At 39.2% G+C, this 18,667-nt stretch overlaps 1 protein-coding gene across 3 annotated transcripts in view; it reads left to right on the forward strand.

The window, feature by feature from the left end:
* The window catches only part of XRCC4 (X-ray repair cross complementing 4), a 294,941-nt gene that overhangs the window by 200,612 nt on the left and 75,662 nt on the right, over positions 1 to 18,667 (forward strand). For all 3 annotated transcript variants that reach the window (XM_032763434.2, XM_032763431.2, XM_075067052.1), the window contains exon 7: positions 3,208 to 3,352. In XM_032763434.2, the coding sequence (XP_032619325.1) occupies positions 3,208 to 3,352 (145 nt within the window). The remainder of the gene's footprint in view (positions 1 to 3,207; positions 3,353 to 18,667) is intronic.

Raw genomic sequence — 18,667 nt, forward strand, 5'->3', positions numbered from 1 at the left:
TGCATTAGTAGTATGCATTATGAAGACTTTGGTGTGATAGCTGATTCTTTGAACTTCAAAACATACTACAGCTTTTCAGTTAATGTTTTTAACCTGAAGGTGTCCATTTTTGGCTTATCATAAGATAATTTTCTGTGCCATCTGAATTAGAAACATTTTTCCTCATGTCATGAAATTGAATCAGAAGAGGACTTTCTGTTCATTGTGTGATGTTCAGATTAATTGATTAGGTGAATATTTCCTCTTCTTGGCTTCAACATGAGATAATTTTAAATGTCTGTGCCAATTGCATTCAATTACAAGTACTATGGTCTACTGTCAATCTGAAATTAAATGCAGATGTAATATGCTGCTAGCAATGGGTACATTTTATGTTCACTTTACTCACATAAGCTTCAGCAAGACTTCTGTGTAAGGTTAAGCAGGATCTGCCTGTAAATGTTCAGCAACATTTAGCATGAACCCATGTTTACCGTTCACTATTATATGTTACACAGATGGAAGCACAGAGGTGCACTCTTTAGACAGCATCAAAAGTGTCCAAAATTAATTACAGAACACATACACAAAGCTATGGCCCCTAACCCAATGCAATATTGGATATGAATAAAAGAGAGTAAATAATGTGGGAGAGGAATAGCAGCAGCAGCAAAGAATATAAGGGTTAAAGGAATAAGCTTTATTCCAATTTGTTGCTATATGTGCAGGTCTTGCTGGTATTCTGTTTTATTGTTATTTATACACATTGGTAAACAAAGGAGATGATTTTAACAGCTGAGGTTGGGAGGGACTAGATGGGATTCATATGGGTGTTCTGAACACGCTATCGGTAAATAGTAATAATGCTACTGTTGCTTTATTGCCATTTTACTATTAGGGTTCATTTCTAGGCCCTTGTCATGACTAAGATTTAAGATGTGAGGTTGTTATGCTAGCTAACAGGTTTTCAAAATCTAGTATAAAGGAGGCACATTGCCTTTAATATGTGTGCTAAATTACTCAAGTTAAAGCATGACGAGTGGCACAGCATTGGTTTTAGCTCAAACAGTTTAGCACGTGTTAAAGACAGTGTGCCTTGTCTATACTAGACTTAGAAAATGTGGTAGTTAGCACATTAGCTTCATAACTAGGCAAGACCTGTGAGTCTCTTTTAATTAAATAAAATACACATTGTTTTCAACTTTTAGCTCCTGATTCAGCAAAACACTTCAGCACGTGTTTAATTTTAAGCATGTGAGTAGTTTCTTTGGCTTCCATAAGACTACTCGTGTACTTGAATGTAAGCATGTGCTTAAGTGCTATACTGAATCAGGATCATAGTTTTGAGAGCAGTAATGAAAAAAATTGTACAACATGTCACTTGCAAGATTAGTAAAGGGAGTAAAAACCATATTCCTGTTTCCTTCATTTATGTGTTGGTTTTTTTGAAGAAAGGTTCACACCATGAAGAAGTGAGAAAAATTGTGTAATTTCATGTAAAAATCTCCAGTGTTCATTCTCAATCACATCTTTCATCCACACAGAAATGAATTCTTCTGAAGATGATAAGGGGGGATAACAGCCAGGGAAAGTTACCTTAGCATCATTGCTCTCAGTCACCACCTTGTTATTTGGTGCATTTCACTTGAAAACCATACTGTTCTGGATAGTGTTATCTTAAAAATTAAAGATAATTAAAGCTTTTACAATTAAAAATATGCATGTTAAATAAAAGTGTGCTGCAGACTGTTGAAGGCTTTCAGAAAAATGTAGGCACATTGGATAATAATAATATAATATAATATAATACCACCCATAGAGGTGATAATATAATTAATATTCTAGTAATATAATAATACCACCCATAGAGGCGAGTCTTCGCATATGTACCTTAAATAATCAGATAGCTGTTGGAGCAGAGGGAGGAATCATCTTTTGTATTTGACCTAAGATGAATGAACAACAATTAAGTCAAAACAAAGTAAAAAAAAATTTTAATTGTTCCAAAAAAATTTAATAAAATTTTTTGTTGAAATGAGTTCTCAGTGGGATTCCGTGGCCAGGACTAATTCAGCCCTCAGAGACATAAACAGGAGAAGTGAACCGGAATAGGAGATGATTTTACTCTGTATAGAGCATTGGTGAGACTAACAATTGAATACTGCATCTGGTTCTGGTGCCCACGTTTTAAAATAATGTTATAAAATGCGAAAGGGCTCAGAAAAGCCAGAGACGAAAATTGTTGGAATGCTGTATTATTGGACTGTGGTCCTGGAAGTGATGAGATGGTCCCGGAAGTTATGAATTGGTCACTTTGGCCCCGGGCCCTGTACCTCCCTAGAGATGGCCCTGGTCTCGAGGCACGGAATTGCCTATCTTTAGCTTTAGCTTGAGTGAATTCAATAACTGGGTGACATTCTATAGCCTATGTTAGGTGATCAGATGACACAACCTAATGGTCTTTCTCGCCTTAAACTCTATGAATCCTTTAGGAATTGAAGGGGTTTTCTAATATAAATTCTGGGTCAAATGTGATGCCCTGGTTTATGCTGCATCTCCACAATGATGCGTGGGCCAAGAATTGGCCCCATATGTGTGTTTCTGCTGTTGAGGTTGTAAGATCTATTTCTCTAAGGACACTATTATGCATGATTCTCAGTCTGGGTCTTTGCTCCTTACCGCAGTATTAGCAGAACTCCCTTAATTCTTACAGGTTTTGACCCTTGAAAGCAGAGGTAGCAGGATGGCATGTAACCCAGGCTCAATATCAGCCATTGCACATCAAATTCTGTTGAGCAGAGATGCTCCTTTTTGAAACCTCCAGTCAGTTCCTTCTTGACCATGGTCAGCAAAGGAGCTCCTCTCAAAGGTTGAGCCTAGTAGCTAATTAATCTTTAGAACCCCCTTGTGAGCTAGATGTGTATGGTTATCCCATTTTACAGATGGGAATGCTGAGACAGAGAAGTTAAATATCTTATCTAAAGCCACACAGCAAGTAAGTGGCAGAGTCAGGATTAGAATGCGTAAGTCTTGACTGCCAGTCCTTTGCTAACATCTCTGTAGGTGTCATTCTAGGTTATTATATGGCTCCCATTAACATGGCATATAAGCATATGCTACCAGGAAAGAGAGATTCGCAGAAAAGGTGTAGAACTGGGAAATTATTTTATAACATTGTCTTTTGGGGCATCTTGTCAACCTTTGGTCTTTTTGCTTTCACTTTGGCAGCTGCATCAAGGAAGGATTCCCTTCTCAACAGCCCCGATGTCACTGATATTGCACCAAGTAGAAAACGGAGACAAAGGATACAAAAACCTGCTGGAGTGGAACCTAAGGTGGCTACATATGAGACCCAGCTACCGGCAAAGGAAAAGTAAGGGAGTTTTGAAAGTACATTCAAGTAATGATATAACATTGTGTGTGTGTGTCTATCTGTCTCTCTCTGAGTGACAGAGGTTCCCTCTTTTAATTGTATTCATTGAAAGCACTGTCAGATCGGAAATGCCTAATTTCTATTATCTTGCACTTGGTACAGTCATGTACACCTGTGTAAAATGCGTGTAAAATTGTTGCCATTCTGATTTGGTAAACTGTTATACCTATTTTACTCAAGTGTAAATGACTACACAAGGAGCAAGGTACTGAAGAATCAGGCCCAAGGACTTATTAAGTTTGTTGAATCTTCAGAGTCAAACTTGCAGGAAGCCATTGAAAGAAAGGCATTCACTTGGTCAAGCAAACAAAATAAACCTAAAATTTAATCTATGAATTACCATAGTTCCATGAAAGCAAAAAAGAGTGTGTTAGTAATAAGGATTAAATTAAGGTGAGAGACACAGACTAATTGGCACCACAGGAAACACTAGCCATTAGTACTGTATTTATAGTATCACATGTTTAAGAGGGTGAATGCACTGGATCAGATAAGAACCAGCAGTAACTAAAACTTTTTTTTCAAACGAACCAAAATTTTTCAAACATTTTTTAAAAATTGTTTGTTTTCATGTGTCTTCACTTCCTGGTTTCTCTCTTTTTCTCATCTCTTATTTCTAGACTCCTAGCTGGAAAATGTCTTTGCGAGGTATGTGGGCATCCCCTAACACCTCTTTTTTACCCACGCAAATGGCAGATATCTGCAGGAGTCATCAGGGGGGCTTCTTCTCACGTTCAGCTCTCTCTCCTTGATGGTAACATCATATGACAAACAGGCATAATGACATGCCTCAGAACTCTTCTGTACTGGTAGGAAGAAACTGAGATAACTAGTGGTGATTCTGAAACAAAGGAAAATTAAAATGAATAGAATTTTTAATAGGCCAAGCATGGTTTGCAACTCATGCTGCTCGTTCTTTGACAAAGTGATGATCACTGCAAAAATAATTCATGCTTTAAGATAATATTTCTAATTTTGCAATATAAACAGTTAGCAAAGTTTTTATGTTTCCTTAAATTGATACTGACTTGTGGAAATATTTTCACATGATCCTTGAGGGTGAAATTATATATGGTACTTACCTCAGGGCTTTTGAAAATGATTGGAGTTGTTTACTTCAAAAACGGGTCTTTTTTCAAGGTCTGTGATAAATTAGTTTTGAAAATATTAATTTTCTCCTTTCATGTGTGATATTTAATAAATAATAAACTGTCTAAACAGATATGGAAACAAACACATTACAAAGACATTTCCTGTTGTTAAAGAGGATTTGCTATTTTTAATTACCCAGCAAATGTCCTATCTTGATGTAGAGAACTATGGCTTGATGGTGTGCACAGTTTGTAACATCCAATTTAGAATCCTATTTTATTAGGGAAAAAATATTATTTTCAACAGCCATATTCATCAAAGCCAAATTCTGCTGTTCTGTTCTTTTGAAGTTTTGAGCCTATAAACTGATAATTTTGGTGGCCAATTGTATGTAGTTTGTGGAAGCCACAATCAGTGTGACATAGTAACAGGCTGGCTGTGTTTGCCTGAAACACCCCTCCCTCCCGGTTGGCAGGTGTTGATCCTACTGCGAAAAGTTGAAGTGATTCTAGCAACTCCCTGAGGCAGATGATTGGATATAAAGAATGGGAGAAGAGTAGTTCTCTGAGGAAGAGAGTATCTAGGGTTTGGGCTGAGCAGTCCTGAAGGGGAGGAAAACTAGAAAAGCCAAGCCTGGGGAGAAGGTTTGAGATGATTATGTTATTTATTCTTAATTATTTAGTTAATAACCACAAATATCAGACAGAGAAAGATTTTGGATGTTACATACTGTGTGTGCTGTGTTTGTAGAACAAGTTAGGATAGACATCTGGTCTTTGATTTCCAGGAGCCTGTGAGAGTAGTTTTCTTGGCTATTGCATGATGAGCAATGTTCCAATTCATTCCTTACTAACATCTGCCTGTCAATCCTTTATTCTCTTTTACAATCCCAGCTGAATGTAGCTCAGCAATATAGGACACATAGTACCTGCATATATATAGTGCAACTGTTTTGCAGTAGAGGTTGCAGCATTTTTTGATATGTGGCATGTCTGCCAGTAGTGTGGTAGGTATACCTGATCATGACATTTCCACATGATTATTTTTGAACCCAAAGTGAGTATCACAAATCCACATGATCTCCCTTGATGCTAGACTATGTATATGAATCCCTAACTTAACTGAAAAATCAGTTGTTGTTTTAAATCATGTAGCCCGGTTACCATGTTTGTATATTGCCTTTATATCTAGTAAGGTACGAGAACAAAACTGTAATAATATAATTGCCATTCTGTTGAGAAACTTTTCCTTGCTGTCACTGCTGACTAGTTCTGGTTTCTTTGAACTTTATTTTGAATCTTCATAAGGTTGCTGACTGAATGGTCAGTAGCTTGCTCAGGTAATAAGTTTATTTCTCTTCCGTGTGTCAAATGTGGATGTGAAAACTTAGATTTGATATAATTATCCAGCTTCCCAATATAACTCATTATATTTGATCCATTATCTATTATTGTTAAACTTCTTCACCATTTGTAATTTATACTCACTGCAGTCTTGACTGTGCGTGGGATAGCTCAGTGGTTTGAGCATTGGCCTGCTAAACCCAAGGTTGTGAGTTCAATACTTGAGGGGGCCATTTAGGGATCTGGGGCAAAAGTCTGTCTGGGGATTGGTCCTGCTTTGACCAGGGGGTTGGACTAGATGACCTTCTGAGGTTCCTTCCATGGTGCTAAGCATCTTTTGAGGCTTCATATGGTACTTACCTGATGATACTTGGCATCTTGTAGGAATATAACCCAAACTGGCAACAAATCTTTATTTCAAACTCTGCCATGGGAATGTTTTACTTCTGCAATAAAACCCTTTTTAAAAATAACTGCCTCCAAATTCCATCACCTTTTGGAGACTCACCCTCATAAACATGAAAGATGTTCAGATTTTGGGAGGATAACATAACATTAGGAGAGCAAAAGTTTGGCATAGAGACTGTGATGTCATCCTCAAATGCATAACATACTCCTAACTTCACAGAGCTAAGAGATTTTGGCACTATGTTATATGGGTAAATGTTTTAATTTGTTTTCCCATCCATCCCAATCCCTTAATACCCCCAGTACACTAAAGCTTCTTTCCATTTACAAGTTTTGATGATCACATCAATCCATGTTTCATGTTCCTCAGCCATGTATCCTATGCACTGCTACAGACTAGGGACTGAGGGGCTAGGCAGCAGTTCTGCAGAAAAGGACCTAGGGGTTACAATGGATGAGAAGCTGGATATTAGTCAACAGTGTGCCCTTGTTGCCAAGAAGGCTAATGGCATTTTAGGCTGTATAAATAGGAGTACTGCCAGCAGATCAAGGGATGTGATCAATCCCCTCTATTTGGCATTGGTGAGGCCTGATCTGGAATACTGTGTCCAGTTTTGGGCCCCAGACTACAACAAGGATGTGGAAAAACTGGAAAGAGTCCAGTGGAGGGCAACAAAAATGATTAGGGGTCTGGAGCACATGACTTATGAGGAGAGGCTGAGGAAACTGGGATTATTTGTTGTGCAGAAGAGAAGAATGAGGGGGGATTTGATAGCTGCTTTCAACTACCTGAAAGGGGGTTCCAAAGAGGATGGATCTAGACTATTCTCAGTGGTATCAGAAGACAGAACAAGGAGCAATGGTCTGAAGTTTCAGTGGGAGAGGTTTAGATTGGATATTAGGAAAAGCTTTTTCACTCAGAGAGTGGTGAAGCACTGGAATGGGTTACCCAGGGAGGTGGTGGAATCTCCTTCCTTAGAGGTTTTTAAGATCAGGCTTGACAGAGCTCTGGCTGGGATGATTTAGTTGGGGAATTGGTCCTGCTTTGAGCAGGGGGTTGGACTAGATGACCTCCTGAGGTCCCTTCCAACCCTGATATTCTATGATTCTATGACTCCACATTTATCATTAATCAAAGAGCAGTTTTTTTTCATTCTAGCTCCTTTGCTCAATCCATTATTTTTCTTCCTTTGTGTATATAAGAAGCAAACAAAAACAGCCAGAAAAAGACTTGATCTTGGTTCTTCTATATTCATATCAAAAACTTCTGATTACAGTGACTTCAGAATGCAAGCCATGAAATAATATTTCAGAATTGTTTTAAATGGATGCAGAAATTTAAAAATATTTTCTACGTTAAAATAACCCAAATCTCAAAAAACTTTAGAAATAAAGCCGTGAAGTGACAGTAACCATTTTTTCTCCACATTGAGGCCATGTCTACACTAGCGAGCTTACAGTGATACAGCTATACCGATGCAGCTGTAAGATCTCTCATGAAGTCGCTCTACTACAGGAGAGAGCTCACCCATCGACATAATTAAACCATCTCCAATGAGTGGTGATAGTTATGTTGGTGGGAGAAACTCTCCCACCAACATAGCGCTGTCCACACTGGCACTTCTGTTGGTGTAACTTACGTTGACCGGGGGGATAATTTTTTTTTTCACACCCCATAGCGACATAAGTTATTCTGACAAAAGTGGCTGGCATTATGGGGAGGCAAGCAGGGCAATTGCCCAGGGCCCCATGCCCCAGGAAGCCCTGTGAAGCTAAGTAGCTCGGGTTTTGGCTTGGATGTTAGAGCTTGAAAGGTGTGTTGCGGGGGCAGGTGGCGGGGTATTGATCATTGTAGCAGTTAAGATTTGTCAACATGGTTTTGCATCTGTTTTTCTGGCAGGGTCTGGTGCCATTTTGTGGTGTTGTGTCCTGGTCTGTGGGGAGCTTGCTTCTAATGATGGGTGTGGTGAGGTGTGGGAATTGTTTGAAGGCCAGAAGAGGAGGTTCAGGAATGATTTCTTTCAGTGTGTGGTCCCCATGAGTTTGGGTTGTAATTGTTTACTGATACCTTGTATGGGTTCCAGAGTTAGGTGGAAGGTGACAACTAGGAGTGTGCTATCAGAGGGTTGTTTTTTTTTCTGTATTGAATCAGATTCTCTCAGGATATTTGCATGGCCCATTCCATGATGTGATCTACTCTGATGGAGTGTCCTCATTTGGTGAAGGAGGTTTTAAGTGTGTTAAGGTATATATCCTGAACATTCTCCCCAGAGCATATTCTGTGGTATCCGAGGGCCTGACTGTAGATAACAGATTTCTTGGTGTGTTTGGGGTGGTTACTGAATCTATGAAGGTGAGTGTGGTGATCCGTGGGTTTCTTGTACATAATTGTCTATAGGGTTGCATTATTGAAGCTGATTGTGGTGTCCGTGAAGTTGATTCTGGTGCAGGAGTGTTCTAGAGAGTGATAGATGGATGCTGATTTTTGAAGTTGTAGTGGAAATCTGTGAGAGAGTTTAGGTCCTCTGTCCAGAGGATGAAAACATCATTGATGTATCTTAGGTATATCATTGCTTTTGTGGTGTTTTTGTCCAGAAATCCTTCCTCATTGTGGCCCATGAAGAGGTAGGGATATTGGAGAGCCATTCTGGTATCTGTGTCAGTTCCCATGATTTGCACAAAGTGTTTGTTGTTGAATGTAAAATTGGTACGGGTGAGGATGAAATGGATGAGTTTGGTGATGTATTTAGAATGGATATCTGAGTGTTGTCCATTGTCTTGTAGATATTTGAGGCAGGCAGCAATGCCATCATGAGGAATGTTGATGTATAGGGTGGTGACATCCATGGTGGCAAGCATGGTGTTGTGAAGGAGGTTGTTAATGTTGCAGAATTTCTGGAGGAAATCAGCTGTGCCCTGGAGGAAGCTGGTCTGTTGTATGGTGAGTGGTTTGAGGATGGTTTCTATGAGTCCTGATATTCCTCCAGTAAGTGCTGCGATCAGTTATCATAGATTTCCACCACAACTTCAAGAACTGCCAGCCATCCATCAAAATCTCTTTAGAACTCTTCTTGCCAGAATCAACAAACAGTGGAAGCCTATCAACAACTATATACAAGAAACCACCAGATCACCACACTTAACTTCACAGCCTATGCACCTAACTCAGGCTTCGTTAATCACAGTATATTCCCATTATTTTCTACGCATCTTAAAGTTAGGTCTTCCAACAATCAGTGTCACAATGCATAAGTCCCTTTCTGGAGCTAACCCATAGAGACTAATTTACTCTGTGTCACACAATGAGTCAGAGTCAGGAAAAAAGAAACCTGTTTCTTGACAAAATGTTAACTGTGTTTTTGAAACACAGTGGTAGCAGATGACGGAGAGTGGTAGTAGATGATAGAAGAAGGAGTAATGGTCTCAAGTTGCAGTGAGGGAGGTTTAAGTTGGATATTAGGAAAAACTTTTTCACTCAGAGAGTGGTGAAGCACTGGAATGGGTTACCCAGGGAGGTGGTGGAATCTCCTTCCTTAGAGGTTTTTAAGATCAGGCTTGACAAAGCCCTGGCTGGGATGATTTAGTTGGGAATGGTCCTGCTTTGAGCAGGGGGTTGGACTAGATGACCTCTTGAGGTCCCTTCCAACCCTGATATTCTATGATTCTATGAAAGTATCACAAACTGGAGTATGATATTTTGTACAATCTGTACTGCAACAATCTAATCCAAAAGCAAAATTTCAAAGAATTTCAGGACAAAAACACCACAAACATGGAGCCCATTTCTAACTCAATGGGAGTACTTGCCTGATTAAAGTTACTCATGCAAGTAATTGTTTACGAGGTCAGGCATATAGTTTGTTTCATGGTAACTAAAAATGATTCTTTCCCCTTCACATCATCTTTTCTTCTTGTACCTTTCAAAAAGAGTTATAAACCTTAGATAGGCAGGTATCATTTTGAGTTCTACATTTCTGTTAAAAAAGTTGCTTTTAGTTTTATATGAAAATGTGAGTAGCTAGACAGCCTTCTTTTGATAATCTGTTGCTCCTTTAAAACACTGAGAGCCTGTGGTGTGTGAGGAATCCTCTTGGGACAGTCTCTCTGCATTTATTTAATTTATAGCTTGCAGTTCATATTTTTAAAGTTCTAACACAAGATTTATTTAAAATGTGGTTTGCCACCGCCAGTGATTCAGGTAGCAAAAGAATAGGTTTATCTTGGAACTCAGCTTTCTCAGAGGGGCATGCAGACGTCAGTATCACTGTCTCAAGCATGAAGTAATACTTTCCAATAAAAGTGTAACCACGTGAAATTAGATTCCAGTTTAAATAATACCATAACCTATCATGACCCAATGAGAATATAATGTTTATACCACAGTCATGCTTTTTTTAAAAAAATCAATCTTATTTTCTTTTGAAAGTACATGTTAACATGTCAGTTTTCTATATTTTAAATGTATTTATTTAATGTAATTGGAAAGAGAATTTGTACAGTCCTACATGGTGTGACAAAGTGCTACAGTTACTGGTCCCTCACACAGGTTCACTGTAACATCTGTAAAACAGAGTGATAAAATGATTCCTACCAAATTAAACATATAAAATGGAGTTTTTAGAAAGCTGTTCAAACATACTCATGTATGTTTGAACATCAACAGGTTAGAAAATCACTAGAGGTGGACAAGTAGATTCATATAACGTAAGAACCAGCCCAAACGTTTGTACAAAAGTTGAACTGAGCCCTGAGCCTTCTGGATTTCACCCATTTCTGTTAATCACTTAAAATGATTCCTGCTAATTTTAAGGAAAACTGAAGTGAAACAAATACCAACTATCCAAAGATTCTTGCCAGAAACAATATATTTCTAATTGCAGAGTGTGAATGCTGTTTTGAAAGCCAAATTCTAAACATGCAAACATTCAAAGTTATATTGTGACCCAATGGGAGTGTGGTTAAATGGCATGCATCTTCTGAACCTGGCCTGTGTATATCTATCCAGTTTAATGCAAGGTTATGCAAAATGTCAGGTGTACTCATCCACTTGTTATTTGACTTGTACGTGAACTAAGAATAATCATAATCAAAAGAAAAATTAGCATATCATGCTTCAGCTGTCTGGTGCCATCCCAACCCGCATAGCTGCACAAAATCTAAAATGGTCCTGCACACAGCGGCAATAAATCAGGCAGACACAGAGCTATGGGATAACTCTGAGGACCTGGCAAGTTGTGGCACCCTGGCTTTCCACTCAGCAGTAGTCTCTCACCTTGTCATTGCCAGAATGCCTTATCGCTTTATCAGATGGTAGATAATTAGAGGGGATTGTCCCCATGAGTGGAGGTGCACATGGTCAGGATCTCCTGCACAGAAGGTGTAAGGATGTTAGACAAGTCTGCAGCACCATTTCTTCTCTGTTTCCCCCCATTCTCTGGGGTACATAAGCAAGGGAAGTTGTAGGGCTGGGGACATATCTCAGAGGAGAATGTGCATCATCTCCCTCACCTCTGAAGCTGCATTAATTCCTGAGCAAAGCCTCTCTGTGCTGTTTTTTTTGCTGCACATCAGGTCCAATTCTGTGGTCCTCTAGATGATTTCAGTGGGACTATTTGCTTGGTAACTCACTACTCAATATGAGTAAGATTGGCAAAATTGTGCTCATAACTTTTTTGATGGAATATTCAATACCATAGTGCATCACAATTATAATTATAATAGATCTGGTAAGCTATATGCCCCAAAAGGTTAATTTATAGTGGATTTCACTGGGGTTGGTAGCTGTAGTATAAACGTAGTAAGTAGCCTTAAAAAGTCTGAACAGTATTTCCTCCTGTCTGCCGCTTTGGCAAATTAGTCTCATTTCCTTGCCTTTGTAACAGAACTTGTATATTGGTATGAAATCTGTATTTGTATCCCAGCTCTTCAATGACCAGTGGGCTTGTGTGGTTTAAATCATAGCAATATGGGTTGATTTCATCTGGACATTGTAATCCCCGTAGGTTTATTTTTATGTGGCAGGCAAAGGTACTGTCCTTCAGGGTAAATTAAAGTGAGAAAGAGGAAAGACCTTCTGCAGTTGAACTAACCTGTGCTACTGGATGGAGAACAAACGTCAATATTTTCAGTATTTTGGGGGGAAGGGTGGGTACAAAGGAATGCTCATTAAAAAACAACACAGAAAGACATATTAATAACTTTTCCTGTGCATCCTCACATTTGTATACACCAGGAAATAAGTAATATTTTTATAAAGGTTTCTATAAAATGCTCTTGACAACGGCCATCAATTAAACCTTCATTTTCTAAAACAGCTACTCAGGCAGAATTCTTTTCACATTGCTCCTAATAGGATGAAACAGGCAATGTAGGTGCCTGTGATTTTCATTATGTGCTTTGGCAGGAGATTAGAGTGGTTTGACAGAAAGCCTATACTACCATGCTCCAGTGGCTGAGCCATCATACTGAAATAGACAGCATACAGGAATTTGATACTAAAGCTTTGATATATTAATGAGATGGAGCTGCTTCAAATATCTTTAAAAAAATCTGTTTTGATTGATCCATCTAGTTGCAAAATTTAATCCAGCAACACCATGCTTTAGTGAATTTTATTGTCATTCTAAACTAAAAATTATCAACTTTATATAGACTTCAGTGAGTGTTCTGGATCAAATATCTTATAGGATGTAAAATCTTACATGAAAAAAATACTTTGAATTGTAGAATTTTTTTAAATGGTTCGCTTAAGATTGTTGAAAATGCTCCTGTTTGACTCTGTCACCTGGTCAGCTGCTATGATGCTGTACTGGGGCCATTGCACCAAAATATTTACCTTTTCAGTCATATTTGCACTACTGATATATTATTTTTTCTGTCATTTTAAATAACCATCAAAAACACCCATACAAAAAATGTTCTAAGTTCCCTACCAATTAACTAGATTCACGATGGAAAATGATGCACTATTCTTGAGGAATGAGGCTTTAACCACTCCATCTGGGAAATGTCTAGCTTTTACTGGCGCCCAGTGTATCATATCCAACATATTTCACATGGAAAAAATCCTGACTAGTAACAGAAAATATCATTCATCTAAAGATGTGATATCTAGACGTACAGCACATTATAAGAGGGTTAGTCATTCAAATGGTTGAGATAAAGGAGACTCAGTTGGGGTCACTTGCATTTCAGTAAAAAGAACGAGGAGTCCTTGTGGCACCTTAGAGACTAACAAATTTATTTGGGCATAAGCTTTCGTGGGCTGAAACCCACTTCATCAGATGCATGGAGTGGAAAATACAGTAGGAAGATATATATACACAGTACATGAAAAGATGGGAGTTGCCTTACCATGTGGGGAGTCAGTGCTAACGAGTCAACTCAATTAAGGTGGAAGTGGGCTATTCTCAACAGCTGAGAAGAAGGGGTGGAAATCACTTTTCTAGTGCTAAAGAAGCCAATGTAATCAAGAATCCTGTGGCACCTTATAGACTAACAGACGCTTTGGAGCATGAGCTTTCGTGGGTGAATACCCACTTCGGCAGATGCATGTAGTGGAAATTTCCAGGGGCAGGTATATATATGCAAGCAAGCAGAGATAACGAGGTTAGTTCATCAGGAGTATGAGCCCTGTCTCTAGCAGTAGAGATGAAAACCAAGGAGAGAAACTGTTTTGTAGTCTAGCAACCATCCCAGTCTCTGTTTAATCTGAGCTGATGTGTCAAATTTCAGATGAAACTGAATCAGCAGTTTCTCTTAAGCTGTCCTTAAGTTTTTTTGCTGCAGGAGGCCGACTTAAGGTCTGGCTATAAGCTGGCCAGGAGTTGAATTCTCTACAGGTTTCTTGGATATTGCCACTCCAATATCATTTGTGTTCCATTTATCCTTTTCCGTAGAGACGTCCAGTTTAGCCCATGTTACATAGCAGGAGCACTGGGGTTATGATGGCTTATATTACATTTGGTGACTGCAGGTGAATGAACCGGTTATGTTGGCTGCTATCGCTGTGATGGTGCGTGTCACTATGTAGATATGCTGGCAGTGTCATCGAGGTTTTTGCATTGATTGGTTCCTGAGGTAGAGTTCGACATGTCCGTGTGCAGTTAATTTAGAATATGTTCAGGTTGGCATGTCTGCGGTGAGGAACTGCCGCCACCAAGGCTGTGAAATTGATCATTGTCCAGATGGTTAGAGCCCTGATGATGCGTTGGAGGTTTTAGCGGGACTGATTTTATGGCCAGTTGACCCCTTTGTTCTTTTCTTCATGTCTTGCAGTAGAGCTTCGACACGTTCTGGCACTACGACTGTTGATATGTGACCTCTACTCGATCTATCCACCAGCACTCCCAGCTATCTCCGTGACACCACTGATGCTGTGGCATAGGATCTGTAGTAGAGATCCACTTATCCAGCACAGTCCTGTATCTGCCACGACGATGTACCCAGAAGCCTCCACTGCCAACGACACAATCCCAAGAAAGTAAACCAACTGACTCCATGGCCATCAATTACCGTCCCAGCTAAAACACCTCCACAACGCATCATCAGGATCTACAACCATCCTGGACAATGATCCTCACACTTTCACAGCCTTGAGGGCTGACATGCCATCGTACCTCCCGACACTTGCCAACCTGAACATATTCTTCTCATTAACTGCACACTCGGACCATCAGTAACTCTACTCAGAACCAATCCATAACAAACCTCGTGACAACTCTCCCACATATCTACATCAGACACCATCACAGGACCTAACCGATCAGCCACACCATCACCGTTCATTCACCTGCACAGTCCACCAATGTAATATGCCATCAATGCCAGCATGCCCCTCTGCTATGACATTGCCAAACTGACAGTCTCTACGGAAGGATAATGGACACAAACTACATATAGGAGTGCGATATACAAAACCTGTGGAAAACGCTCAAACCCCCTGGCCTCTATCGCAGACCTTAAGTGCCTCCTGCAGCAAAAAAACTTCAGACCAGACTTCAAAGAGAAACTGCGTGAGCTTCAGTTCATCTGCAAATTGACCACCATCAGCTCAGATTAAACAGAGACTTGAATGGCTTGGCCAACTACCAAAACCAGTTTCTCCCCTTGTTTTCCACCTAACTGCTTAGAACAGGCCTCATCCTCCCTGATTGAACTAACCTCTATCTCTAGCTTCTTTAGCATATATATACCTGCCCCTGGAAATTTCCACTACCTGCATCTGCCGAAGTGCGGTATTCACCCACGAAAGCTCATGCTCCAAAAGTCTGTTAGTCTATAAGGTGCCACAGGATTCTTTGCTGCTTTTACAAATCCAGACTAACATGGCTACCCCTCTGATACAATGTTATCAAGTGGCCCATTTCAAACACTTAATAAGAAGATGTGAGTATCAGCAGGGGGAATTTCGTTTTTGTAGTGACCCATCTACTCCCAGTCTTTATTCAGTCCTAATTTGATGGTGTCCAGTTTGCAAATTAATTCATGACATTCATGCATTTCAGTGTAATACTGTGTGAGTGAAACACAAAAAGGCCCAATTATCTGCTGACTTTCATTTTCTGTTGGCAAAACAAGCAGTTTTTGATTGGTTTCCATTAAAGAATAAATACTAAAAAGGCTCTCATCTTACATCCATGTGAGGAACCCCAGGATTTGGAGCTGGGATGAGAGGAACCAATAGCAGTATAGCTAAGTAGGGAGTTGGGAGTGGGAGGGAAGAAAGACATGTTAATGGACTTAAACAGCAAAACCAAAATGTAATAGTTGTAATTGTTCTCTAAAAACCTATTTTTACCTTGGGTAAGATTATTTTACCAGTGTTTTTATTTAATGCCCAATGTATTATTGTAGTAAGAGGCAACAGGAATGTAGGAGTTTTATCACAAAAGGGCGGTGGTCAGATATACTTTAAGCAGTACTACTGCAACGTCGACTGCATTATATTACTTAATTACTCCCTGTGGTTTTGATTCCCCCCTCTACCAATGGTACAATGTGCATCTCTCGGCATCCTTGGCAGTAGCTGTGCCAGAGGACGAGTAACTCCCCTGGATATCATCCCCTGGATAGCATAGTAGCCAAATCCTACTGTGGAGGGTTCTACCAGACAGGAGGAGCTTTAAGTTCCTGCCAAGGATCTCCATAGGAGGCTTCTCAGTAAAGGCTGCCTGGCAGGTGTGGTAAATATTCAGACATTCCAGGTGCCTTTGTCTGCCCCTCTCCCCAGCCAGATCTGCTCATTTTCTGGTCTGCACTTCTTGTCTGAAAGGCCTCTGGCAGAGAAGAGGTTGTGGTTGGCTTGTGGTGATGACATCCCCATCTAAGCAGATTTTATATTACTGATGGCAGCCAGCCTGGGATCGTCTGGTTGGGAAAAAAAGAACAATATTAACAGTTACCTAGCATCTGTGTAAGTGTGTAGCGAGGGGTTTAAATGTACACATGTATTGCCCTGAACCACATGTTGTCATTTACATTTGTGCAAAGTGGGGATATAATGCTGCCATTCTGAATTACTAGCATTTCATACTCCCTTTACACTGTTGTAAAGTGAATATTCACAGCACAAGACAACAGAATCAGGATCATGCAATGTATCTTTAGATATAGTTTCTTACATGGCTTTCAGCACTGTGTTGTGAATCCCTACATGTAATGTACAGTACAGAGTAGATTCGGTTATAGCATTACTATGGATTTCATCACTATTTATATGAAAGCTTTTCACTTCATTTGCTAAATATGACGTGATGGCTCTCAGATGTTCAGTGTATTACATTTCAATGTCATTTTTTCATAGAGTAACTTTTGATCAAATTGAAGATAACTTTAAAGGAATGGCGTGTATCTAATACAATACTGCTTCACTTTCCCCTGTAAATTCCCCCCTCTCCCTCATGGCAGTTCATCACTGAACTACTTATGAATATCAAAATAAAACTCTGTTAGGAGGCCAACAGCTGGTAGACATACATGTGTCAGGTAGTTGAAGAACTGATTAAACTAATGTCATTCTTTGTTATATTTTTCCTTAAACACCAATGGTATGCTTAGAACCATATGGTATACAGATATTAAGACAGTTCCTGTTTCAGAGAGCTTACAATCTAGAACACAAACATACCATGACCAGGTCCTCTGGGAGATCAGAGGAAGACCTTACCTTAGATTTTTTTTTTTTTTTTTAATCCTTGGTTCTTTTTCTTTTCTTTCTTGTGTCTGAGCCTCACAAAAGAAGTGGTTCCTTTGAAGGGACTTGAAGAGGAAGTGAAGAGGGGCTTTCAGTCTGGGGAAGTAATTCTGCATAGAAAAGGCAGCATGGAAAAGAAACAGAGATGGCATCTAGCCGGGAAAATAGCAGATGGTGGCAAGGGTGATGTGAGGCACTGTATTGTGCTTTTGCCTTTCTATTACTCTTGTAGACGGAGCCAGAATGCGATAAATTAAATATTTCTAAGTCTCATGTAGTTTCATTGTCATCAATAATACTCAGAAAATCCCCAGATCTGGTTAATATGGATAAATATTCATAAACTTTTGTGGTGTGACTAATCCATACAATATGAACAAATGCACTTTCATGGTCCTTTGGGAAGACTCATCTGTTTCTGTCAACTGGTGTCAAGATTCAGGCTGATAGTATTCAGTTTCTTCCCTGCTATGTTCTACCATCAGAAGGATTGTATATAGTCCTTTTTTTTTTTTTTGAAACTTTCTAAAGAAAAATGTAAAATATGACAAAAACATGGAGAAATTGCACTATTATGTTCATGCTCATAACTTAGTACAAGGATGTTAATAACTTTAACCTCCCTTCCTTGAGGGCAAACAATGGTTTATTAAAACTTGCAACAGAACAGATTTAAACATACATAGCTCTTGTTTACATGGAATACTGCTAGAGAAATCTCTTGATTATTTAACAACAAATAAATCCTTCTTCATTTTGTTCAACAATTAAAAACATTCACAAAAATATTCATACCTACATCACATCGTCCAGGCACATACATACAATCAGTAAATAGGAAAGCAAAAATAAATAAAATAAAATTGGACTGAAGTACACGTATTAGTTGTTTAGGATTTTTTACAGACTCAGGTTGATCTGGTGTCCTAAGTGAAATGAAAATGCTAAAACCTTTAAAGACAAACTTAAAGCAAAACATATTTTTTTCAATGTACATTTTCAAAGGGTAGGAAAGAAAATAAGTCATAGCTATGACATATAAAAAGAAAAGCTTCATGGACCCTAAATAGGCTCTTATTCAAAGTAAATGCACAGGTTCAGAAGACACAGCTTACTGGAAAAACTCAAACCTAATGAGAGTTTTGCCATTGACTTCATTAGGGCCAGGATTTCACCCAATATCTTTAGAGCCATAATAATAATAAACTTACCAAAAGC

Source organism: Chelonoidis abingdonii, chromosome 6 (assembly GCF_003597395.2).
Source record: "Chelonoidis abingdonii isolate Lonesome George chromosome 6, CheloAbing_2.0, whole genome shotgun sequence".
In the NCBI taxonomy this organism is placed as follows: Eukaryota; Metazoa; Chordata; order Testudines; family Testudinidae; genus Chelonoidis; species Chelonoidis abingdonii.